The sequence below is a fragment of the Octodon degus genome, unplaced genomic scaffold, assembly GCF_000260255.1.
Source record: "Octodon degus isolate 3935 unplaced genomic scaffold, OctDeg1.0 scaffold00032, whole genome shotgun sequence".
Lineage (NCBI taxonomy): Eukaryota > Metazoa > Chordata > Mammalia > Rodentia > Octodontidae > Octodon > Octodon degus.
Genome location: NW_004524608.1, coordinates 13,169,474 through 13,196,815, shown reverse-complemented (window position 1 = coordinate 13,196,815; position 27,342 = coordinate 13,169,474). Strand labels below are relative to the sequence as shown.

The window sequence follows — 27,342 nt, the reverse complement described above, 5'->3', positions numbered from 1 at the left end:
TTTTTTTTTTTTTTGGGTGGAACTGGGGATTGAACTCAGGCCCTTGTACTTGCCAGGGAAGCGCTTATTCCACTGAGCCATCTCCCTGGTACATTTCTTTAGTCAGGTTTCACTCTAGTAGCTGCACTCTGCCTACTACACTGCTCAATCAGAACTCCGTATTTCATAAGAGATTATTAACAAATATAATATAATAATAGATTGCATTGCAAACCTAATTTTACAAGTGCATATTCTCAGATAAAAAAGCTTGATTAAACTACTGATGCTGTGTGATTATCATTACCGTGGTTAATGTATAAATTCTAAAAGGAATTTAACACAAGTTAATAAATACTACAAATACACACAGTTGCTAATAAACAGTTACTATCAATGCATCACTTTTCAGAGTCCAGATTTTTAAACCAAAAGGCACAGTTTTTCCAGCATGTGACCACAGGGCTCCTCTGTTCATGAGTGGCCGTGGTGAGGGGCAAGGCAAGCCCTTCTTGGACCCTTTGGTGCTCCCTCTGTGCTTGTCCACTAGCCTTTTGGTTATGCTATGTGCTAGGATAGGCTGAGCTTTGCAAAGCTAAAACATGAAAACAAAGCTTATATACCATTTGATCTAAAGTGACTTGAATTCCTCTCTGTATTCATTTTACTACATTGGAAACCACTGCAAAGGAGCATTGGAGATGTGGATATGGCCAAAAGACAAAACAAAAACAAAAACAAAAACAACCACAATCCCCTATCTGTCCCTAACTAGCTGAAGCAATCTTGGGCAAATTATTTTCCCTAAACTTAAATTTCTGGTCTATAAGAAATTAAAAAGGACTTCCTTCAAGAGATGTGGGTTGGAATTCATTGAGATGGGCATACAGGTTATATACTGCTATATCTGGACAGGCGGGCACTCAGGAAACATTGCTTCTTGCTCTCTTCTCTCACTCTGGTCAAACTCTCCCACAATAAATTGGCAAAGTGAGAAACTGCCTCAATAGCACATATTGCAAAACCAACAGGAAATTATTCTATGTACCAACTAACTTGTGATGGATCTTGTGTTTATCCATTTATTCTTTGCTACAAGTCTATTTGTCTATGGTTATTTATACTAAATCAGTATAATAAAAGCACCTATTTCAAAATGATGAGAATTAGTAAAATCAAAGTAATAGAGTGGAGTGTGGTGCTATGTGCCTGTAATCCCAGCATTCTGGGAGGCTAGAGCAGGATTGCAAGTTCAAACCAGGGCTGAACTTAGTGACAGTATGACTCATTCTCAAAATTTAAAATTAAATAAATAAAAAGGGTGAGGGATGTAGCTTAGTGAGAAAACCCTGGGTACAAGTAAAATTCCTCAGTACTATTAAAATAAAGTAATTGCAGTTCCTTGTATATGTGATCCAAATGCCAATTTGACTATTTCCCTCATTGACTTATATTTTTATACTTTTACATAAATGAATTTCTGCTTATATAATTAGTTATATCAATGTGTAGAGAGCCCATGCCGCGAATCGCGGCTTCAGAACCAAAACTCCTAGGGACCATTGGGTGAGGCCTGCTGCAGCCCTTGAAGCCTGCGCTAGATTACCCCTCCCACCGAGTGTGCCAAGATGGCGCTCATTTCCTGCTTCCGCAGTCGCTATACACCCGCCTATAATGATGTAAGATACCTTCCCTGAGATTGTAACCAATGGCGCTGTAACATGTATCAACCCTCGATTGGACAGTGTGAGGATATAAAAGAAACGCTCCGCGACGCGGAGGGTCAGAGACAGGAAGAGGGACGGAGAGAGGAACTGTGCTCTCTCGGGGCGCATCACTCAGGAGAACGATTAAAGCCTTTCCGCCGCACAAATCGTGTTGAGTGCTTTCCTGCTGGACGGGAGGGCGCCCAACATCAATGCATAAGTGATTTTCAACAATGTGATTTTGTTGCTCATTACTCTGAAAAAAAATCTATTTAAAATCAAATTCCAAACTAGTAGGGGTAAATCTTGACTTTGCCTTTCTCTTTTTTTTTTTTAATTCATCTCTCTCTCTCTCTCTCTCTCTCTCTCTCTCTCTCTCTCTCTTTCAAAGTATTTGGTTGTTACAGGGTCTCACTATGCAGCTCGGACTCATAGTGATCCTCCTGTTTTCAGCCTCCGCAGCACTGGGATTACAGGCATGTGACACCATGCCTGGACTTGGTAGCTGGCTCAGTGCACCAGGGGGTAGGGCCAGTGTAACATGTGGTGCTGGGGATCGAACCTTGGTCCTTGCGCTTGCCTAAGCAAATCTGCTGAGCTCTCTTGCCAGCCCTATTCATATCTCTTTTATCTCTCAGTCAGATAAGGATTTTTATGTGCTCAATGTATGCACATATTTTCATGGCAAATAAAGGAGTGCAACTTTGGTATTCATTGTAATTTATAAGAATTCATTAAGTTGAATAAAACATTTATAATAATAATTTATGAAACTATCATTTTTTCACCGTATTTTAGGAACTATATTGGGCATTACATATGCATAGAATGTATGAGTTAGTTAGTACCTGCTTTGATAGATGCTAAAATCAAGGTTTTTAGGTGGTAAGTAAATTGACTGAAGTTTATTTGCAGAGGTGAGGTAGGAACCCTTGAGGGAGTGGTCAGGGCCAGTGTTCCTAAGTACCACTAGTTGCGACTATCTAGAAAACAGCAGCAAGAACAACAAAATACTACTACTACTACTACTACTACTACTAATAATAATAATAATAAGAATAATAAAGGAAGTGATCCGAGAGGGTAAATTTCAAGAAGAGAACACTTTCACAGTAGAAGAGAACCATCACGTTTATCTGACAGTCCTTAAGTGTGTGTGTTATTTTTTTTAAAGCCTCAAGTTCTTTATCTGTGAGACAGGAAGACTTTGACCTGCTTCATTGTCTTGAGGACTTTTATGTCATAAGTGTTATTAGCCAAAGGTACAGTGCCAAGTTTCTCATAAGGGGGCAAGTCCATGGTATACTGATAGATTTTCTTTCCCTACAAAGCTCCTCCCCTCCTATGTTACTCTTGCTATTACAGATTTCCTATAAGAAATCTTTCAGTTCCTGACTACTATGCTTAAGTGATAGTTGAGAACCAGAAATGGAGCATTACAGGAAGTGCATTTCGGAGAACAGAGTAAGAAGTGAAATTCTCACTCTGAGTAAGCACTCTGGTTGCCCAGAGTTCCACACAGACTTAAACATGGCCTCCCAGAGTGGTGTGGTCCGGACACCCAGTGCTCGGTGAGATCAAGCTATGGCTTTTTTTATGACTCAGGGTCACGCACAGGGCATGCGCATGACTTACTGACTTCATTGGCCATTTGAAATCATGTGGTGCTGTAGTTCAGACCTTAAATTTCTCCAAGGCCCATTTGTTAAAGACTTAGTCCCCAAGATGGCTTTACTGGGAGGTTATAGGTCACTGGGGGCATGCCCTTGAAGGGGACTGTGGGACTTTAGATTCTTTCCTCTTCCTTCCTTTTTGTTTTCTGGACCTAAGATGAGTGACTTTGCTCTGCATATGCTCCTGCCACGGTGTTGCTTTGCCCATGAACCGGGACCTACGTGACCCTCAAGCTGATGAGCACCTCAAGCTTTGGCATTTCATACCCGAAATCACGGGGGTGGGGGTTTCTGATCTTCAGTTCCAGAAAACATACCCCATGTCCTATTTGGCCACAGAGACCATATTTAGGGTTCTGAGAAAGCAGCGACTATGTATTGGTCATTGTCTTGGTTACTTTTTCCTCGTTGCTGGGACAAAATCCCTGACACTCAAAATTAAGGAAGGAGAGGTTTATTTAGGTCACAGTTAGTTCCAAGGCAGAGTGACAAATGGTAGAGGGCAGAGAACAGCGAAGAGAAAAGGGGGAAGTGGGTGAGGCAGCTAGCAAGCCTTTCTCCTCTCCCCATATTGCATGCAGGCTATCCACCCCAGGGTGGGTGTAGCACTCATAGCCGTAATCCCAGCATGGGAACATGAATTAATCACAAATTTAGAGGCCTGCCCCAATGGCTGCATGAGGCTTTGGGGGAACAGCTAGATGCAAACCATAACAGTCTTTCTCCTGATTCTTTTCAAAATTTTTCTGGGTAACATTTAGCAATTTGAATAGACTTGGCTACAGCATAGAAAGTTTGAATGCATTAAGCAAAGGCCCATGTTTTGAAATTTAGCCCTCATTCTGAGGTACTAGGTGGGTGGGAACAATCTGAATATGAGGTTAGAGGGAGGACATTCAGGAGGTGGCTAGGTTTACACAAAGTCATCAATCCGGGTGGGGTTTCCGTGACTGAATATGGGTGGCTCTGCAGGGAAAGAGAGAGGATACAATCGCTCCCCCCACCTCTTGCCATGTGATGTCCTGCACCACCTTAGCAGGCTGCCAGCAAGAAGCCCATCACCAGATGCAGACCTTTGACTTGGGGCCAGAACCCTGAGCCAACCTGGGTTAAAAACATTTTCTTGGTAAGGTAGCCTGATAACTGTATTATAATGTTTCATTTTAGTGTCAGAAAATAGACTAATACAAACATATAATCCCAGAACAAAGCAATAAAACCACTTAATAGGCCTCAAGTAGATGTATAAACTTGCTTATCAGTCAAGTGGCTTCAGCAGTCCTTAGAACACGACTAAAGGACATAGTCCAAGGGTGGAGAGATTAATTAACTAAACATATATAAAACAAAGGACTGAGGCTTCAGAATGTTGGCTGTGGAACTTCTGTACAGCTGTGCAAGGCAAATGTGGAAGATAGAAGGGGCCAAGAAAATGAAAGGAATCAAAATCCAATTATTTCTTACCCTGCATTTTTTCACAAACAAATCCATAGCCTTCTTTTCCACAGTCTTCTAAATACCATTTTCCAGTAAAATGAAAATTAGGATTACTTGACAGCAAGGCACAGAGAGGAATGTGTTTGTGAACTTCAGTGGCATGATTTGGAAGCTTTAAAATAACACACATGTTATAAAATGTGGCAAATGCAACATTATAACATTAAAGTTTTCATTTAGAATATAATTGTAAAATCAAAACACCACTCTATATTTATATTTAGTAAACTTATCCACAAACCACTTCATAACCTCTAAAATAGTTATTGTGATGAATGAATTATTACACTCATGTGAAATTATATGACTAAAATTTGACATAATAAACTAAAATAAATTTATACATACAAATTTTGAAAGAAAAAGCTTTAATAAACAAGTCGTGAATAATAATTTGAACTAATTTTGTTGAAATGATTTTTAAAAAAACCTTAAAACTTACATTAATTATATCAACTGGAGACCAGTTAGAATAAGCCACGGGCTTTCCATTCAGCCATTTTTCATAATCATTACTTTGTAACCCTATCCACACATTAGTGGTCTGGCCATAAAGATTCATAGTAATGAAAGCTGAAAAATAGGAATACATTATCTAATTTAATACCATATAAACCATTTGGGTAATCATCAAATTCTCTTTAGAGCTCTGATTATATTTGATAGCAAAACTTAATTAGGGATCAATTGTAGAATTTGTTACTTTGTCCTTGTTAAGGTAATGTAGTCTCTTTCACTTTTGTTTCAGTTTAAATTGACAGAAATTAGCTCCATAACCTAAGATTCCATCATATCATTAACAAAGCAATTTCCAGTGTTCATTCAATGCTTTTTTAAGTAACAGAGAATTTATCTACTATAATTAAAGTACATAACTGCCTAAATATTAAATAAAAGTGGGTAGGTTAATCTAAACAGACATAAGAATTCTTCTATGCAATTATAGTAGATTTTATTTAGGATTATTTTAGCCATTTTGAAGCAAAGATCATAAATAAAGTCTTTATTCTTTCCAGCTACTGGTAAAATCAAAACGTCCAAATTGCAGCGACTTATAAAGAAAATTAGTATACTGACTTATAGATGTTATGACATAAAACCTTAAGAAGCAAACTGAAAATGTCTGTGTCATCCACAATACAATATTTTAAATATTGACTTGGAAATGTTAACATTTTTGGACTATATTAATTACTACATGCATAACAATGTTATTTTGGCCCCACTGAATCCTGAGCACTCTACCTTGTTCCACTTCACTCTCAATGGTCACCAGTGCCCCACCTTCGGCAACACAGAAATCCAGAGCTTCCGTCCAGTTCGTTAGATTTCTTGGGTCTTTGGGGACCATTATTAACAGGCACTATCAAAAACCATCAAAACAAAATGTTAGTTTCTGGTTTTTTTTTCAGTACTGGGGCTCAATCTCAGGGCCTTGTGCTTGCCAGGCAGGTGCCACTGAGCTTATCCCCGGCTCCAACTATCTGTATTTTTCTAAATGAATTAAAAATTTCTCAGAGACACTAAAGATCAGCTGTGAAAATTCTCATAATTTTCTTGGGCAGAAAGAACTAATTTTTCTTCCAGCTGCCACCAAGGCATTAAAGTGACACGAAGAAGAGAGCTCTCTGGGCACATCAGTGACTTGCCTGCCTTTACCAAGCAGAGCAGAAGCAAGGGTGCACTTTGTCATGCAGGCTCCCACTCTGCTTCATGGAAAATACCTGTCACTACTAAGAAGGAGCTGGCCAGCACACCAAGTTTGAGGTGGCAAATTTAACCTCAGAAGAAATCTGGGAATGACAATGATTGGCTTACTTACACGCCTACTTGCTCACCTAAGAGGGAATACTGACCAAGCAAGACACTTCACCTCCTAACACTCACTAAATACACTTAAGTCAGCCATTTAGAGAATAAGTCAGTTGGGAGAAGCCAGGGATGAAAACACCCAATGAGAGGAGAAACTGTAATGGAGAGACTATAAAGTTAGGAGGACAAATGAAGAGGAAGCTGCCATCAGTGCTAAATGGAACCCAACATAAAAGTTGTAGGACTGGGCAGCCAGAGCCCATTGTTACAGCAAGAACTGCGGCATAAGGTTTCTTTTAATATAGGATGGGGTGAGAAATGGCATGGTACATACTAGGCAGGACTGGAAGGATCAAAGGTAAGGTTTCTCTTGTTCTATGAGGCTCAGTGAAATTTCAATAAATTGGTAGGACCAAATAGAGTTAGGCAAGAGTGAACAAAGAGAAAGGCCAAAGTAGATAAGGCAAAGCACCAGAGAAGTTAGGGGAGACTTCAGGAAAAAGGGCGCTCCAACTGGAGTTTGCCTCACGTGCTCAGTTCTCAATGTAGTAAGCATAGCTGACCCCAATCATCGACAGGTCTGATTCCAAGACCTTGCTTCTGAGATCTGTTACAGAATGATTTGAGGTTGTTATTGAAACCCAGAGAGAGGGAGAGAAGGAGGGGGGGGGAGAGGGGAGAGAGAGAGAGATTGGGTGACAGACAGACAGACAGACAGACAGACAGACAGACAGACAGACAGACAGACACAGAGTCAGACAGACACAGAGAGACACACAGAGAGGCAGACAGAGACAGAAACACACACAGAAAGTTTTTTTCTACCTTACTTTGGAATAGTTATCTTTCTTCTCTGAAATTCTTTAACTTCTAAATTTTTCAGTTTCCCATCAGTAAATATTTCTTAAAAACAGAGTGACGGTCTTACTCTTCTCTGCGTATCACATTAGAGAAGGCCCCCAATAAACATTTGCCAAACGAAATTACTCTAAAATGGTTGTCCAGTGAAATGAGAGGCCTCATTCTAAGGCGTCCTCAGTCTAGCCTCGTGTTTGTAAACCAAGTGATGTTGTCTCCCAGGGTGTAGTCTGACTCTCTGGGCTGTTACACCTGGGGGGAGGCTTGCTCTTGGCTCTAGGGATGCTGTCGAACATTCTGCAGTGTGTGAGACAGATCCTTTCCCTACACCAGAGGATCACGCAGACCCAAAGGTCAATGGTGCAGAGGTAAACCCTTTCAAAACCCGGTTTTGATCATGCCATTCTTTCGTTTACATCCTTCAGGAATTTGCTATTACTTTTAGGAAACCTTGATCTAGCCTGAAGTTGATATACCAACCAAGAGAGAAAATGCAATTTCAATTCTGCTCTGCTTGGCCTTGTTTGCTTCACAAAGAAACTGAATTGGCTTTAAAGGAGTTCAATTTTATAACAACTATCCTTTCATCTATTTCTTTTCATTTCGTCCATTTCTTCTAATTACAAATTCTAGAGAGTGGCACACACTAATTATTAGAAAGTCTTATCATTTAATGTGAATTCAGTTTGTGCTCAGATAGTGGCACTAATGAACCACTCAGAAATACCAATGAACCTCATTGGTGCACTTAGCCCAATAGATCTCTCCAGAAAAGCACCACCCCCATTCATTTCCCCACACATTTGCCTCAGTCAAGATTTACCAGTTTCAGAGCATGGCCTTCCATAACCACAACTTGGTTGTTTTTAAAAATGTACCATATTTACTAACATACTCCAAAATGCTATTATTAATAATTAAGTAAGCTGATAAGATGAAAATATATCATCCTTAATTTTAAGTTTTCTTTGTATTTACTCATTTACAAAAATACATATGAGTTTAATGCATCTCTGATTATTATTGTGGATTAGGGAGATCCTACTAAATTCCAAATGAATTCTGAGTATAAAATTATTTTTGTCTCAAAAGAATTTTCTAGCTGAACATTTAAAAAGCCCATGTGAGAATCTTTCCTCTGGATGTAGTATTTCCCCAGTGTCCCTGCTGACATTAAGTGGCACAGTTAGCATGCATTTACTTGAGTCTAAAATCTGAGCAAGAGCTCCTCCCTCCCCCTCCATCTCCTGGGAAGCCCCTTTCCCTGAGAACACCTCTCTCCCCATTCTCTGTGCTCTGCACTCTTTGCCAGCACCATCTTAGCTCAAGCTACTAATTTTTTTGCCTGGACTTTGTTCTCCGATAGATGCTTGGCTCTGTAGTGTGGGTGATACTTGGCAAAATCAGCTCATGTCCATCTTTAGTTTACAACCCTTCAGAAGTTTCCCACCACTCTTAAGATTAAAAACCAGACACTTTCACATGATATAAACCTTGCCTGTTTCTTTTGTCTCATATCTTACCCTTGTCTAGCTCACTATTCTTTGATTTCATAAATGTCATACTCTCCTTCACCATGGGACCTTTGCAAATGTTGCTTTCATGACTCTTCTGATCACCTTAATTAGGTATGTACACTTAGAAAATTATATAACTTTTTTGGGTTTTCACCAGGAGGTCCTGGGGATTGAACCTAGGGCCTCATGTTTGGCAGGCACTCTACCATGGGCTATCTCTCCAGTTGGAATTGTGTAAGTTTTTTTTTATTATACCACAGATTGAAATAGGTAGTTATTTTCTTGATTGATTTACTGAAGTTTCTTCTGTAGCTTGTATACTCCTAAAAAGGAAGCACTGTGGCTATTTTTGAATTCCCAGTATCTAAGGGTTAAGTGAATGAATGAGTCAAGCGCTAAAATTCCAAGGGGAAGAAAAGAGGACAATGACTCTTTCATGTGCGCAGTGCTAAGCATTGACGCTATAGGCCTTTGCATTGACTAGACCTTTTACATTTTTATAAATTTTATTTTGAAGTGGGGCATCACTAAGTTACCTAGGCTAGGCTCTAACTGTGTCTTCCTGCTTCAGCCTCCTAGAGTTCTGGGATTACAAGCATGTACCACCACATCCTTCTGAGGAGAGAATGCTTATGGGGAAAAACTATGTCAAGTGTAGTGGTGAGCACAGGAAAGAGACAAGAACATTGGATGCAGAGACAGAAAACATGAAGCTGATTCTCAGCCTGATATTTACTTATGTGCTGTCAACTCTCAGAAAAGTCATACAACTTCTTTAGCATCACCCTTCTCACATATAAAATGGGAATAGTAATTTCATGTATTTTAAAGATTCAGTAAAATAAGAGATAAAAAGTATATATGAGCTAATCCAGTGAAGTCAGCCAAGTGGTGCAAGCAATCTAAATGCCTATCGATGGGCCGACGATAAACAAAATGTAGTGCATATTGGTTTTCCTTAAAAAGGAAAGAAATCCTGTAACGTGCTATAATACAGATAAATTTTGAGGACATTATGCTAAATAAAATAAGTGAGTGGCAAAAAGCTAAACACTGTATAATTTTCTTGAGTTATCTAAAATAGTGTTCATGAAGATGCACAGTACAGTGGTGGTATCCAGGGAGCAGGTGGGAAGAGACTAGGGAGTTCAGTAGGTACAGAGTTTCAGTTCTCCAAGGATCTGGAAATTTATTCTACTGTCTGAATATACTTGATACTAGTAACTGTGAATGTGCTTAATGTTATGCAAATATACTTCAAAATGGGCAGGAAGGCAAATTCCCTTTTATATGTATTTTACAAATTAGTGCCAAGTGTAGACAGGATGATCAGCAGATAGGTACAGGTCCCATGTGGTTTCACTTCACAGGAGAGGGAGGAAGATCACAAAGGAGAGACTTCCCTGTCAATGCAACTGAACATTTACGTTGAAAACTGGCCACCCACAACTGAAGAGCAGTCACCTATCAGTATATGAAATGATGACACAGTCTGGGTCTTTGATTCTCTAAGAGTTAAACAATTATGATTTGGGATGCATTTTAATTACTTTCACCTAAGGCCTATAAAGTTATTTTATTACAAACATAAGGAGTGGAGGGAAAGTCTAGGACTTAATTGAAGACAGTATCAGAAATAATAAATCTGATTTACAAGAGCCCCTTGGCAATTTTCTTTTCTTAAATTCAATTCTTCATAGAAGCATCAGCTTTATGAGGCTGAAGATGACATTGACCAAGCTAAGTTATTAGTTTGTCAATTCAAGGTAGGCAGAGAGTTTTGCTGGTTCCAGGCAGGAAAGACACAAAAGGAATAGATGGAGCCTGGGCCCTCTGGAGCTGACAGCTCTTTTGAGAGCAGGGGCTAGCCACTGAGGCACATGCACACACAGGCACACGCATGCATAGGCACATGCACATGTATATGCGTTTGCCACACACACGCACACACATCACACCTAATAAACTGTAGAGCACTACAAACGACTGCACTAGTGGTAAAATGGGCAGTAGTGGCAACCCTGTTTTCCACAAAACCTTTTGTTATAAACAAAACCTTTTTGTTCCAAAAGGGTTGCTTCTAAATGGGAAAATGTCTTAAATCTCTCAACACAAAACATTGACAAAGACATTTCAGCTCCTTGGATAACTTGTGTTTTTTAAAAGTAATCCTCATGTTTCGATTACTTTCCAAAATGAGTATCTGTGAAAAAGAAACAAAGGCAACCTTTTGAAAATAAATTTACCTTATAGTTAAAGTATAGCCATCCTTTGGGACAGGCTCCATATTTTTTTGGTGTATATTTTTCTTCCTCAATGACGTGAATCTTTTTTCGCTTACAAATAGCAGGCATAGAAACTGAACACTCCTCAGTACCCCAGAGTCCTGCAGGAGGAATGGGTTAGACATGGCTTAGAAACAATAGTGACTCTGAGGCCATTGTCTATTGATTTCTGGTTTTATAACCGCTGGAGTTTTTCATAATTTATTTTTTGAACCAAACTTAACTACTAATTATAGACTTCCCTAGTGGCAAGAGCTAACTGGGCAAGATGCCAAGTAAATGATTCTAATTTAAGAATGGAAGTTTTGAAATGCTAAGTAAATAAAAGAAAGAACACAAGTGCTACAGTGGAAATCACAGAACTGACTAAGTCCTAAGAATATTTTACTTGGGCAACAAGATAACATTTATTGTGTAACAATTTTGCTTTATCATATTTAGCTTCAATATATAGAGAAAGAATATTCTAAACAATAGATGATCATTTACATTTCATAGTTCTTTAGAAAACGTGGGCGGAACATCCCTAATCTAAAAATATAAATTAAAAAAAAAACACTTTGAGGTCTAAGACAATGCTTAAAAAGTTTCAGATTTCAAGACATTTCATATTTCAGATTCTGAGATTTCAATAAAGCCTATGCGAATAGTCTCAGATTAAAAAAAAAAAAGAAGAAAGGAAACCCTAAATCTGAAACATTTCTGGTCTCAAGCATTTGGGTAAGAAATACTCAAACTGTGTAATAATTTTTTTAAAAAATTAACTTATGAACTTCTAAGAAAGTAGCATTTCTCAATACTAACCCTCAAATAAAATAGATAGACATATAAATTTGTCCTCAATAAGATATATTCACAAGTCCTTGACTTCCTGCAAACTGTTTTTCTTTTTAATTCAGAAGAACTATATTTTCACAGTAAGGGTTGAGGATATGTTTCTTTAACATTCAGATCAACAGTTCCAGATCGGCACCCAGTGCATGCAAATTGCGAGGGCAGGTTCTCTTTTTCTTTTTTTCTTTTTCTTGGTGGCCAGCTCAGCCAGCCTGGGGGGCGGGGCTGGCGCTGTACATGGTACTGGGGATCGAACCGCGGTCCCTGCATGCTTGCTTAAGCTTGCCTAAGCAGGAGCATTAGACCACTGAGCTATCTTGCCAGCCCCAGGTTCAGTTTTTTAGTATTAGAAATACGAACGGAAAAAGTGTGTAACTTGAGGAAGTGGCTGGAAGGCTCTTTCAATGCGGATTAGCCCTATTATTGCAGACTCACAAAGCAGCCCTTTATGTAGGCTGTTGTGACACCTGCTGGCAAAAGCACGCTGATTAACCCTGGGTTTTCTTCTAACTCTGCTGAGGCTCTCCCACTAGACTGCTTTCTGTGCTTATCCTTTTCCTGACCCGAGGCACAGATTATTTATGAATCTATTAGAGAAGAGGAAATCGTTATCTTTTATTGGCTAGAGAGTGTGGGTGGGTATGAGTGAACAATCAAACAAACTGTACTGATGAAAATCAAAAAGTCTTCCACAGACATGTGCTTTCAATCCAACTTGCAAACAGTTACTCTTACAAAGCAAGCAGCAATTAATACCAGTATTAAAAAACATTAAATTGAATGAAGGTTTTCACAGAGGTTCAATTTTTGGCGAGCTATAAATTAGATACTAGGAGGAAATAAAAGAAAAAGTGGTTCCACACTGAAATTTCATAGAGTATATCATTTGTCAGACATATTTGTTGGCAGTTTCAAAGGACACAGTTTTGGTGCTCTTTTGGTTCATAAAGAAGGATTTATCCAGTTGTGAATTATTTTTGAAAAGATGAATACATTGGTTAAACAGAAGGAATGACCATCCATAAGCCTTAAAAGGGATAAAATTGAGCATGGTAAACTGAAAACAAAAGTTATCACCCTTCTTACTGAACTGATGCAATACAAAGGCCTCCAGAAAAGTTTGTACTATAAATCAGAACATGATAAAATAAAATAACCTGTTTTGGAAGAAATGAAGCCACATCTCTGGCTTTGGTTATTCATAGATATTTCTCTTCCTTCGTCCCAGTTTTGGTATATTAATGGTGACCCATCACTCCAACTGTAGAAAAATTAAAAATGTTAAGGTCATATCATTTTGTGTGCTCTGTTTTCAGCACCATTCTCGGCCCTCTGGGGGATGGGTGAAGGTCTGATATTTTATTAAATTCAGAAAAATAATCATGCATAGTACAGTAACTGCAGTTAACAATGCTGTATTGTTGTGCTTGTAAACATTTTTCAAAAGGGTAGATTTCTTTTCAAAAGACTTTTTATAAAAAATAAATGAATACAATGAGAGGAAACTTTGGAGGTGATGATGTGTTTATGTCATAGATGGGGGTCATGGTTTCATGTGTGTGTATTTTAAAGCACATCTTTGGTTAGAAAAATGAAAACTTAACAAGTTAAAGATAATGCCTGATGGATATTCAATAAATAGATCACAAAGATCTAGTCCAATAATTGTGCACATAAAACCTGTCAAACAAAATTAAATGTAAATTAGTTTAGATTCATACTGAAATTCATTGTTGGTTCGTTCTTCTTGAAGTCCAATCCACCAATTTGCACCATATTTCGATAGCTATTTAAAAAAGAAAGAAAAAAAAACAGCATTTATTCTCCCTATTTTCTTTTTTCACTATTAAGATTAATGGAGTTGCTGCTAATGGTTTTCTACCCATCAGTATTTTGCCCAATTATCTAAGCATAAGAAAGGCCTAGCATTTTATGAAAGCTGAACCTTCATTATCCTAAAAATTCCCTCCTCATTATGAAGGAAAAGTTGAATCAAACTTTGAAAATAATTTTAGTTTCATATAACATGAAAAGTAAATTTTCCAACTTTTTTTTTTTTTTTGCTCCGAATGCCTTCAGGGCAGGTTTGACTGGCTTGAGTTGTGGGGATCGAACCACAGCAACCTGAGCCTGACTGCTCTGTTGAAGCAGCCACTTAAAGAACTGAGCTTAGGGGCAGGCCCCCCAAATTTTCCAATTTGATAATAACGGTATTTAAAAATGATATAAAGTAAAATAGAAGATTAATTATTATTCTAACTAAAGCATTTATTCTCTTAGTGATTTATAGAAGTCCATTATAGGTATCATATCTATTTGAAAAACAACTCAAGTTACGAAGACATCAATATAGAGTTTGGATTTCAGGTAGTAGTTTTATTGTTAAGCTTTAAAGAGTATTAGCAATCAAATAGAGAGAGACACACACACACACAATGTAGGATGAACGGATGCTGCAGAATGCCAGGTTTCTCAACTATAAAATTAGTCTTTGTATGTTTTAACACCAAGTATTAATCACTCAGCCCTGAGCACAATAAGGTGTAAAACTGAAACTTGTAGGTGCATGTGCATATACACACTACAGCTGGTGTAATTACCTGGCTTATGACCCAGGAAATCACAATCCCCTGTTTAACAGTAAAAGGGGAAGAAGCAATAAGAATTTCTCCGTGATGTCCTAAATCAGCAAATTGTATGGTGTGTGTACTACGTACATATGTATGTGTGTGTTTGAAATACTTAGCTTTTATAATGCTCAAAATCTGTTAATTTGAAGACATTATCTAAGTAGATTTGCAATCTCATTTTTTTTTAAAGATTTGGGATTAAATTCTAAGGTATATAATTTTTCCATGTGAATTTCAGATCACCATACAATGGAACCTAATAACTTGCTAACATTCTAATTTATAAGCAGGTATTTCTACTCCTTAAACAGTGTGGCTGTCTGCCACATCAGCAATTTGAGAATAATGCAAGATGGAACAACTGTAATTTTGGATCCCTGAGGTGTTGTTTCATGGACGTGTTCTTTCGTGCTGAATTTAGATTTCTATTGTCAGACTTTGGAACGAGTCCATTGAGACTGGCTGGGAACTCAGTGGGAGAACTGCAACAATTTCATTCCATCTAAAGAGGTCTCAGGTACAATAACAGTGGAACTCATGGCCTGATTGTTCACTGTCTAAATAAGGACCTTTAAAGAGAAATTATAATGACTGCATCTTAAGTGGCATATTTATTACTACCCTAATTATGGTCTGGTAGTCTCCCAGCATATCACTACCTGTTGTGCTATGGCACAGGACAACCTAGACGATACTCAGCGTGACAATTTCAATGTGAAAGATAGATGTTGTAAAATTTAGCTTATGTATAAGGCTACAACAATGGAAACGTTGTTAATATGTGTTTGTAAAAGAAATGTGATACACATAAAAGTCAAAGAGTTGCTGGGGGTGGTGGTGTGCCTGTAATCCCAGCACTGGGAAGGCTGAGGCAGGAGGGAGATCACTGAGAGTTTCAAGCTGGCCTTACTGAGATCCTGTCTAAATTCTGTCTCAAAATTAAAACAAAACAAAACAAAACAAACAGAAAAGAACTAGAAATATAGTTCAGTGAAAAGACTCTGGGTTCATCCCCATTACTGGGAAAAAACAAAACAACAAAGAACAAAACAAAACAAAACAAGAGAGGTGAAGGGAGAAGACCTAGAAAAGGCCCCTGGATGGTTAAACTCTGCTGGAAAGATCAACAGAGCCCTTCTGAGCAGACAACCACCTTGGAGAGGGAGTTTAGAAGTGGCATTTGGCATAATGTGGACTTGTGGCCCTATGTGCTGTGGGCTGCACTGTTCCGTGGCCACAGGCAGCACAGGGAGTTTTCAAATGACCTTAGGAGTCAGGTAGCATGGGTATCTGTCCAAATCCCGCCTCTCAGTTGCTGTGTGACCAAGTTACTTAGCTTCTCCCTCATCTGCAAAATGTACTGATAGTAGACTTTCCACAGAGAGCTGGAAGTAAAGTCCTCTTCATTAGCTCAGTTTTGCTACTAAAGATGAAGAGAAGTAAAATGACTGAGCAGCAGAGGAAACCTATCTCTCATTTTTTTATTCTTGACCTCTGTAACAGCAAGAAGAACAAGCCTCTAAAACCTATGGCTTTTACTGAAACTTGAATGTCTCAAGTCAACTTTAAAAACAGTACAGAAGAAGGTGCCACGTTGAATTTCTCATGGTGAGTTTTCTTCAAGTACCTTTCTTATTTTGTTGTGGATGAATTCTTGCTCATGTGAAGAATGAATTGTGAGAAGTTCACCAATCAGCCAGCCACAGACAAACTCAAAGGCACCCCATTCTGAACTATGGGTATGAAAAAAGTACTCTGCATCCTGGTAGAAGAGCCAGGGTGCATCTGAAAGAAAAATAAATGATGTCAGTGGTTGCACCACTAAGAAGTAGGGAGGGGGATGAAAGGAGGGAAGGGGATGGGAAAACAGAAGAAGCAAGGTATATCGTGTACAGGTACAAATTCCCTACAATGAATGTGGTCATTATGTCCACCTATAATGTACCAATAAAATTTTAAAAAGGGACACAGTGTAGGCTTAAATAAGGTATATTATGATTGAACTCAATTTTAATCCTGTCACTTAGCATTAAAAAGGTATACAAATACGTACATAAGTGACTATATACACAGACATGCACACACCTAAATAAATACATAATTTGCTTTTTTCCCTTCTTATACCTCATATTAAAAAATCTTTAATATTATCCAAAGGTCAGAGACAGATACATATTATAAAATGGTGTCAAGAAAAAAGAGTTAAGCTATGATATTAGTCATCAATCATATTTACTAGTGATATTGTTTTGAGTATTAAATATTGACTTATTAATTTGAACAAATGAGCTCCAGACTGACACGACACTCAATTAGGAAGAATGTGAGAATAAATACTATATACTGGCAATTCTATAGTGTAGAACTAGAAATGTGGGAAATACCAGGATAATTCTTACCATACTGGTACCAGGATGGAATCTTGGGTCTCACACCTGCAAGGTGAAAGCAATTGACTTTACTGACCTTTATTCATAGGTACACTGTCAGAATTACTTCAACTCTAAACATACGACACTGTATTTAATCTTTTTTAAAAAAATACTTGGAAGAAAAATACTTTGGTCTGTTTAGAAGAATGCTTGAAGAAAATTCTCTAGAGAGGTATCTGATTAAAGAAGGGACAGGAGCACTTGCTGAGGATCTACTGTGTGCCATATGATATGTTTTCACTGATATGCTGTCATTGTATAGTCATTCTACTTACTTGTGCTGTCAGAGCAGTGTTATCTTCTGACTATGTTTGTACAGTAAGTATTCCTCAATGTTAACTAGGTACTACTATTCCGAATGAATTAACTTGGTATACTGTGCTGGTACAATTTTCTTATTTCCCTATGATACACTATTTAATAAAAGGGTGCGGTTCATCATGAAGATTGCTGCTTTGTTGTCAGGGTGCTTAGATTTTGAATCTTTTAACTTCATCTGGGAAAATGCTACACATTTAGAAATCAAATATGGAGCAATGATCTTGCTAACATATTTACCTCTTGGAATTTTGCATATCCATTCATGTTTGAAACCACAGTGTGAGGGCAGCAATGTTTTGTTTGCCTTAAACACAGCACAGTTTCTTGTTTTTTCTCCAAAGTAAGTATTGTCTAAAAATGGAGAGACGACCTGCAGCAGATGAAGTCCGTTATTCCTTAGTGATAATCCTCCATAACAAATTTGAAAAGTTCAAAAAAGGCACCCATACACATAAATCATTACGGATTTCTAGGTAAGGCTTTAGAAATGTCTGGATGTCATTTCAGGTAAAGGTTGTTTCACTTTTGTGAAGAACAAGGGAATAAATGTTTAGCATTTTTTTCCTTAAAGATGCTTAAGAAAAAAAAAAAAAAAAAAGAGGCAGGCTACACCAGAAGGAAGAAATGCGATACAAGCTGGGATTTAAGCTTGCTCTATTTCCTGAGTGGAAGGATTAGTCTAGTCCTGGGCTCTTGGGTAAATTTAGAGGCTCTGAGATGTGCCAGAACTGGGTATCACCTTCAATGTTGATTCTCTTACAAATATGCTAAGTCTTTAGTTTCCAATATCTAAATTATAAGCTACAGTTAGCTTTGTAATCAAGAAACTAAACACTGTCTGTGAATGACCACATAACTCACATAGTAGGGGTTCTGAATAGAGAGTCAGTCTTCTCAGTTGATTAATGATTACCTGACAGAGGAGTGAGTGGATGGACCACAATTAAAATTGGGCTAAACCTTGGGAAGAAAGGGTGTTTTGAAACCATTTATACTCCTCCTCAAATGTGTACACAGCCATGCAGCAATGTGCCTAACATAAATATTATAACCTTAGTTTCAGAAATAGTGTAGGTTTGATTCATTTTGTATAGAGGGGAGTGGTGAGGACCTCTGTTCATTGCTCCATGGTCTTATTCTCACATATTCTGAACCAAATTATCTATGTATCTTCTATTACCAGTTACTGACCAAAACCAAGTACTCTCAGCCTCTCTGCACCACATTTTGTTTTTCAAGTGCTATATTGGCTTTCATGTCTCCTCTGTGTTGGGCTTTGTTTTCTTCATTAACACAGGGGATGAGTGCAAGTGAGTGGTCTCTAAGGTCTTGCTTGCTGTACTTCTGATATCCTTTTCAGAAAACAACATTGGGTTGAAGATGTTATGATCATTTTTTTGTCTATCATATGCCTATCATTATTTTTGCTCACATTAAAAGCATTGATCTTTTACAATACATCCCATCCTGGCCAGAAGTTCAAACCTCATCTATATAATGGGCTTCAGTATATACTATAGGCTCTGCTTCAACATTAGGTACTGATACTTTGCCCTCTGGGAGGTATCATGACATCATGACCTTGGATTCTGATAACTTGTGTGCAAATCCTGGCTGTCCACTGTATTATTAGGCAAGTTACTAATTCTTCTGCTGCCCACTGCAGTGAGCTGTTGGAAAGATGCAATGAGATCCTAGGGGCTGGAGGGCATGCAGCTCAGTGCGTGGAACAGTGAACAGTGGCCATGTCACATGTTCACACCAGGCTCTTACTAAAGCCCTGTTTCACAGGGGAAACTCCCTAGCTTGATTTTGCACATCCCTGGGATGGTCCCATTGCAAGCTCAGATATTGCAAGTATGAAACTGGATGAAAAGCAAAATGTTTATTTTTTCCTTTCTGGAACAACTTGTGCTGGTAAAGGCGATATTCCTAAGGCTAGCTTTTCTATCCTTTTAGAGTGAGACAAACTGAAAATGGTTCTCCAGAATGTTCTTTTCATTGTGACATGGACAAAGGCCACATACACAAACAGGCCCCACGTAGGAAAGGAAGGGGAGGGTAAATGAAGTAAGGTATTATCATAAAGAACAGTTGCTTCACTGCTATATGCTGGTCACACTAGACATGGTTGGAGGAAATTTTGTGGAGATGTTTTTTTCTTTTCGGAATGAAACAGGATAGGGCAATAATATCAGAACAATCTGCTTAGTAAAAGCTTTCCAGACCTTGACAAAATAACTCTTTTGGTACAAACATCCAGCTCTATTATGGGAGATATGACCATTATTTCTAGGTTCTCATGGTTAGTGTATCAATTATCCTAGCGCCACTTATTTTCAACACATCTCCTTTGGTCCGGCTTGAAAATACTTACCGGAGTCCCATCTGACCACTCCCACGACCCCGCACTCTGTGGGTTTCTTTTATTAAATCCTATCCAGAACTGCCTTTCTTCTGTCCTAGGATTAAAAACAAACAAACAAAAAAACACTTTGCCTTTCCTATCAAAGTTACAACATTACTTAAGACGTTTGAAAAAATCTTTTAAAATATTTATGCTTGCAAGCAACAGCTGATGCTACTGGCGGGACTGATTGAATTAACAAAATTTTACTTATCATTTTTATGCGCAAACTCCTCTGCTATGAAATGAATTGGGAGAAGATTTAGACTCACATTCTGTTTCTATTGGTGTTGTTTGGTCATCAGTGACGTGCAGCCGGGGAAAAGTCAACACATGAGAACACGAGTTCCTCATTAGGCATGCCATTGTCTTTCCATCAGGACATGAACACATGAAAACAGACTGGTAACAAATTTCGGGACACTTTTTCCCTGAAGGACTTTTCATTGCTTTAGTATTTATTCACTTCTTTGCTACACTGTTCATACTACTTTACTATGCTTTGATTGGTTGTTCTTTTTTCAAATGTTCATGTGTTCTCTGAAAGTTAATCATCATTATTTGCATTTAATAAGAGGTACATAGTAGGGTTGGGTTTTTTTTTCCATATCTCAATATAAATAATTTTGCAGCAAATCAGCCTGGGCCATGGTAGATTAACTTCTGCAGTCACCATTGGTTTGGCCTTGGCAAGAAGCTCCACAGAGAACCATCTTCCTTCCTATGAGGCCCAGCGCAAATATGTCAAATCCCAGGGTACTCAGTAAATCAAGCAATAAAACCTAATTGTACACCTCACAAAGATAATTTTCTAGGAATAATTTTGAAGAATTAAACATTTAAGAGATTTGGAAGTCATGACAGATGCTTTATTCTGCTTAGTGCAGAGAAGCAAGCCTATTTGGAAGCACTGCTTCTCAGATAATTGACCTAATCTGCCCAAGTGGTATGAATTAAAGTTAATGCAACTGAGAAAGCTTGAGTAATCCCTGGTGTCTGGCTTGTCACTGCTGTGGTGAAACCTTACACTCAGGGTTATGGAAAGTTGGTACTGACCACCTGCTGGTTAGGCCAGGTATATTCATCTCCAGAACACAAGCTGGAAGCCCCATCATGCTTCCTGTGCTGAATTTTTTTTTAAATGCATTTAGTACAGGGTCTACAGGGTCTCACTACACAGATAGGACTCATAGTGATCCTCCTGTTTTCAGCCTCCCAAGTGCTGGGATTACAGACACATGCTACCATGCTCAGTCTTAATGGCCAATTCAGCACACTCTGAGAGTGGGGTTTTTGAAGAAAAAAATCTTAAAATATTTATGCATAGCACAGAATTGAACCTTGGTACCTGCACTCTGTCTAAGCAGGTGCTTTCATCCGCTGAGCTATCTGGCCAACCCAAGATTTTTTTCCCCCTACTTTATTTGTGGTTTATTTTTCCTGCCATATACTAGCTCATAGGAGACTATATTTTTTTTTCCTGTGGCAGATTTCCTAACACTGTATGATTTTAAAATAAACACACACATGTAGTTTAACTGAATTCCCTGGGTAGTTGAAGATCAGTAATTTGATAGATGCTTGGTACCACATTCTAGTAGAAATTTCAAGTTGAGAACATATGTAAACAGAAATAACATAGTGGCATTTGATCTTAAAGAAATTGGGAAGAAATTTGCTTGTGGTTATTTTATAGGTAAACCTCACTGAAATCTCAGGACAGAATGTATGAGTATATTTTGCAAGGGGCTAAAGTGATAAAGCACAGCACAGCTTAGAACACTGAAGACCAGCTCCACCCTTTTCATGGTCCTCTATCTGGATAATAATCTAAAATTATCCAAGAAGCTTCTTACATGTTAGTCTGAGAGTCTAATTTCAGCAGCCCTTAGGTAGAAACCAGAAGGCTCTGTGTTAAAAGTGGCCCATACCAGTGGGGTTGGCCATACTCTGGAACTGTAGCTTCAAGTCAGAATTTCTTGTATAAACTAGCAGTTCCATGGGACTTTAACAAAAAGGATGTTTTGAGTCAAAGAGCTTCTTTCTAGAAGATCTCACAATATCATAATACTATCCTAGTACATGAAAGCTTCCAACATTGCACATTGTTGTATAATCACATTTGCCCGTGTACTTTTTCCTCATGTACTTCATGGAGCACACATGTGGAGATGTTATTAAAATTTCAATAGGCAAGGTCATTTTTGTAGAGGCTAATGATAAATAACCTGATAGATATTAGATATTAGCTTCATTATGGAAATGTCCTACAAAAAATGTATGGCAAAGGCCAAGATTTTCCTCAGAAAAACAGTTTTTGGATTTTCTTTGAGATTCAGGCAAGTGTTTTGTTGAGGCTGTAGATTTCTTGCACTTGGAGCACATTACCTGGTACAGTTATAGATGGCTAAGTTAGGTGGAAATTAATACATGGTCAGAGAGGGGCTGGGCTCTCAAGGTCAGCAGAAAGAACAGATATCAGAATTGTCACTGGAAGTATATCATTACTTTAAGGCCAGGCTTACATGCCTCCCTAAAGAAGCAACAACTCAGAATTAGACTGCAGTTAGCACCACCTGGTCAGGACTCCCAGGCATCAGTCTCCCAGGTGGGCAACCAGAGCATCCAGACCCATCCCTCCCCTAAAATACCTTTGTTCTTTCCATGTGCCCTTGCTACATGACCTGCTTCCCTAGTGGGTTAATATTAGCTAAGCAGTAACAAGTGCAATCCTATAGATTGATTGTAGTTTGGCCCATATGTACCCACACTGTGAGTTTGCTGTATAAGTGACCCTGACAAAGGATTTCAGTGGTAGCCCACTTCTAGGGCTCCGTTTGTCTCTCAGAATCTATTCCTGTTCCCCAATAAACCTTTCCTATTCTTAGTCCCCACTGTTCTTCGAAATTCATCCTTTGATTACATGAACTTGACATAGATGACATCTAGCAGGTTGGGCATTATATTTTCTCCTATAGGAGTATTTCAGTTATTTTCATTAAGTGAGTATATAGAACCTTGGGGATATGCCACCCTTAGACCACATTCTCAGGGCATTCACATTGCATCTCTAGCTGGATATACTGTGTTGTAACTGTGGCTGTTCCAGAAAGGACTGTCCCCAAGTGTACACTGACTGACAAGAACATCCACGACGCCACATGAGGGGAGGACTCACAAGAAGGAGATGTGGTGTGGTGGCCATCTTCAAAAAACTTAGAGTACAATCAGCTTGATCTGGACTGCTCTAGTTATAGACTGAGGGGAACAGGTTTCTGGCTTACTAAGCAGCTGAGTTTTGAAGCCAGCTTCTACAATGGAATGGACTTTCTCCCAGACAAGGGGCAGTCTGAAACAGGAAGAAATTATGCAGATGCTTGGTGAATTCCACTATGGTGGAATGTGGTGAGTTCCTCTGCGGGGTGGGAGTTAACTCACAACCTTAGATTGCTTCCAATTTAATTGAGTTTCTAACTCCATAGAATTGGAGAACTTATAAAAGTACGAATAGATACCAATAAGTGAATGCCAATTTCCTCAAATGTAAAATTAGGAGTTAGATTGGCTCTTTTTCAATCACTAGAATTTTTTAAAAACAAAATCTTAAATAAGCTCCCCGAAAATAGAAAACAATTAGTACAGGGATTCAATCTGATGGGCCAGCAAACAGGGCCCCAGTCCTTTGGCCATCTGCTCTCTCTGCTCAAAGCTTCTAGGAACGTGGAAGCATCAGACAGCACTTTGAAAACCAAGTGAAACAAATATTGGAGTTTAAAACAACAATTTGGGATACTCATCATGAAGAAGCCATTACTAGGAGATAGAATTTTCACCTGTAAGTTTTCAAAATCAACAAGCATTTACCCATTAAATTTGGAGTGTAAAAGCTCGTTAACAAAGTTTTCTTCCTCATTATGGGCGAAGCTTGCGAGATGAGCTCCAAATTCTTCACAAAATGCCTCAGCTTCTCTCCATGTTCTTTTCCTCAGAACTTTTTCACTATGAAATACCTGCACAGTAAAAGAAAAAATAACACTATAGTGGATAAAACATGACTGCCCGATTCTGCTTCCAGAATAGCAGAATTAGGATTTTCATTCGTGTGTGTGTGTGTGTGTGTGTGTGTGTGTGTGTGTGTGTGTGTTTGTGCTGGGGCTTGATCCCAGGGCTGCTCACATGCTAAGCAATGCTCCACCTTAAACTGCATTTCTAGCCCCTTACTATTTCACTGAAAGCTTGATCTAACAAAAGCAATGTTTGTTGAAGTAGGGTGTGCCTGGTCCTTGTAAAATTATTAGTTCATTTTACATTCCCAACAAATTCATGAGGAAGATGCAGTATACAGGTTTTATAAAGGAGCTCCTCGAAGGCATTCTCCCCACAAAAATCTACCACTGGCATATATTTTTCACTCAATAACTGTCAAGAGATGAAGAAAGTCAGAGTAAAAGAGGTTAAAGCTTTCAGGTCACACAGCTACAAACTAGACTAGAGCTGGGACTAGACCCAAGATTCTTTGCTTCCAGAATCCATGAATCTCCATCCCAGCAGATTGCCTTCTGACAAATTAGAACTAGATGAATGATCATGAATCAGGCTGACCCACGGCAAGTAATGAGAAATGGGGCCTGGGGCTTAGGGCAGGTCTTTGGGTTTTAGCTGAAGTAGCAGGTGTTACGTTCTGCTGTATCTCAGTTCTCTCTACTTCTCAGCAGAAGGGTTGAATCGCTATTCTTATCTATTTTTTGCTTTATTTAAAAACAGGGTGAGGGTTGGGAAGACCCAGAGCTGCTGATTCTCACCCTCTTCATTTTTATTGTCCAGTACAAAACCTGAACCTCTGAAGGCAGGTAGGCACACCCTATAGCCAGAATTCACTGGGCTCTGTTTTGCTGAGACAAAAATAAATAGCTTTCTAGGTCCTGTGGAACATAGCATAGCCTTTCCATCTTTTAAATTATATGTCAAAACTTGCCTCCTCTGGGAACCTCTTCACGAATCACTCTAAATTCATAAATCCTCCCACCAAGCACATCAAGCACAGCATGCATTTGTTGACACATCAGGATGATGTATAGTAGAAAAGGCACTGGACCAGGAGTCTCAAGACTAGGGATCTATTCTAACTCTGCCAACAAATAATTGTGATCTTGGATACATCACTTCATCCCACTGGCCTCAGCTTATTCATTTTCAATGTTTGGTAATTCTGCATGGAAACCTCCAAGCCTATGAATCTAACGTAGGGTTTTACATATGTACCTTTATTTTTTCCCCTAATTTTATTGAGAAACAAATAGCAATGAGAGAGTTTCAAACCAAATTGGTAGGACAGTTTCAATAATTAACACATTGCATACATTCTTCCTAGTGGTTAATTGCTGTACAAGATGCGGACATGATATCCTATTTACAAACACCATTAGAACAAATCCCTCTATTCATTAAGAGAATGTAACTATATCTTTCCTAACCACTTTGAATACACAGATACAAAATGGACATTCATCTGTATGTCCTTTTTTGTTAAGTTCCATTATTTGAACATTATAGGTGTGTAAACGCAACAAAATATTCTAAAAGAGTCCAGTAGCCCATAATAGTATTGGGTCTTCTGCTTGACTGGCAATGTCAGAAATTGTTAACCTGAGTCCCCCACAGCTCAACATAACAGCATGGCTTTATTTCCTATATTTCATCTTCATACTTTTCTACTGGATGGTTAAGACCAAGGTAAAGCAGGACCTATGCAAGAAGAGTTGCAGCTTTTGGGTCTGATAAGGTCAGTGAAATCCCCTCAGGATTTATCCTGAGATCCTGTACCTTAGATTGTAGAACCTTTGTCAGTGTCAGCCATGTGGATGAGTCACAGCCATTGCTTGGCCAATGTGCTCTCTGTGAACGAGAGAATGTTTTCTCTCCATGTGACTCTCCTTAGGCACACTCTACATCATCGATCACTTTCCTCTTTGGTCCCAGAATCTCCTTGATCAGAATATTTGGGACACTACCGAGTTACCTGATGTTACAGTACAAGTTCTCATATGTCCTGAGTCTTAATTGACCTTGGAAGGCCAGGGCCAAAAAGTTGGCTTTCCTTGCAGCACTCCTTTTTCTCTAATTTTGGTCTGCAAACTTAGGTTGTTAACCATCCAGAAGACAAGCTTATTGTTATTACCATACAACTTAGGTTGTTGAGCTTAACCTCACTATCTGTCTGAATAGCAAACATCTTAGGCATACATGTGTAGCTTTAGACGGGGTGCAGCGCAGTTACTCATGCCATCTGTGAGCTGCAATATCTGTACAGTTAGAGTCTCCATTGTGCTCTGCACATGTCCAACTATTAGAGAAGAGCACCCTCCCAGGACTTAGGGAACCTCTATTTGTAGAATGAACCAAAACAAAACCACCAAACATAAAAACAGTATTTCAAAAAATTCCTCATGGAAAGATTGGAGGAGGCACTAATTTAAATCTCAGATCTAAATCTGATCTACAAATAGACATTTCTACAAGGATATTATCAGTGTATATAGACACATGTATTTGGCATGTGTGTGTTGAGCGTTCTTAATCTGAAAAATCCAAAATCTGAAATGCTTAAAAAAACCCACAACCTTTTGTGACAGCGATACCTTTGCTTTTTGACATTTCAATGTGCAAAACTTAAGTTACCAAAGTATTGTATAAAATTATCCTCAGTCTATGTGTATAAGGTATACATGAAACCCAAATGAGTTTTGTGTTCAGACTAAAATTCCATCTCCAAGCTATCTCATTATATTTCAAAATCTGGCCTTTCAGTTCCGCCGATCCGCGGCCTAAGAGGCAGTCATCACCCCCAGCCGGAATGGCATGATTCTGAAGCCCCACTTCCACAAGGACTGGCAGCGGCGTGTGGCTATGTGGTTCAATCAGCCAACACGGAAGGTCCACAGGCGCAAGGCCCAGCAGGCAAAAGCGCGCCGCATCACCCCGCGCCCCATGTCAGGACCCATTCGGCCCATCGTGTGCTGTCCTAGGTGTGATACAACACCAAGGTCCGAGCCGGCCGGGGCTTCAGTCTGGAGGATTTGTGGGTAGCCAGTATTCACAAGAAGGTGGCCCGGACCATTGGCATCTAGGTGGACCCAAGGCAGCGGTGCAAATCCACCGAGTCCCTGCAGGCCAAAGTGCAGCGGCTGAAAGAGTACGGCTGGAAGCTCATCCTCTTCCCCAGGAAGCCATCGGCCCCCAAGAAGAGAGACAGCTCTGCTGAAGAACTCAAGTTGACCACCCGGCCGACAGGACCTGTGATGCCCATCAGGAACGTCTACATGAAGGAGAAGGCCAGGGTCATCACAGGGGAAGAAAAGAACTTCAAGGCATTCACCGGTCTGACATGGCCC

At 39.0% G+C, this 27,342-nt stretch overlaps 1 protein-coding gene and 1 pseudogene across 1 annotated transcript in view; one reads left to right on the top strand and one right to left on the bottom strand.

Moving 5' to 3' along the window:
• The window catches only part of Pla2r1 (phospholipase A2 receptor 1), a 128,724-nt gene that overhangs the window by 10,167 nt on the left and 91,215 nt on the right, over positions 1-27,342 (bottom strand). Inside the window, exons 13-23 of the mRNA XM_004629979.2 lie at positions 23,816-23,961; positions 19,922-20,006; positions 17,782-17,914; positions 17,191-17,226; positions 16,419-16,576; positions 13,883-13,947; positions 13,319-13,422; positions 11,289-11,428; positions 6,101-6,218; positions 5,298-5,428; positions 4,823-4,967 (exon numbers count right to left, since the gene is read on the bottom strand). Coding sequence (XP_004630036.1) covers positions 4,823-4,967; positions 5,298-5,428; positions 6,101-6,218; positions 11,289-11,428; positions 13,319-13,422; positions 13,883-13,947; positions 16,419-16,576; positions 17,191-17,226; positions 17,782-17,914; positions 19,922-20,006; positions 23,816-23,961 — 1,261 coding nt within the window. The remainder of the gene's footprint in view (positions 1-4,822; positions 4,968-5,297; positions 5,429-6,100; positions 6,219-11,288; positions 11,429-13,318; positions 13,423-13,882; positions 13,948-16,418; positions 16,577-17,190; positions 17,227-17,781; positions 17,915-19,921; positions 20,007-23,815; positions 23,962-27,342) is intronic.
• Positions 24,539-27,342, top strand: part of LOC105742012 — a 4,047-nt pseudogene continuing 1,243 nt past the window's right edge.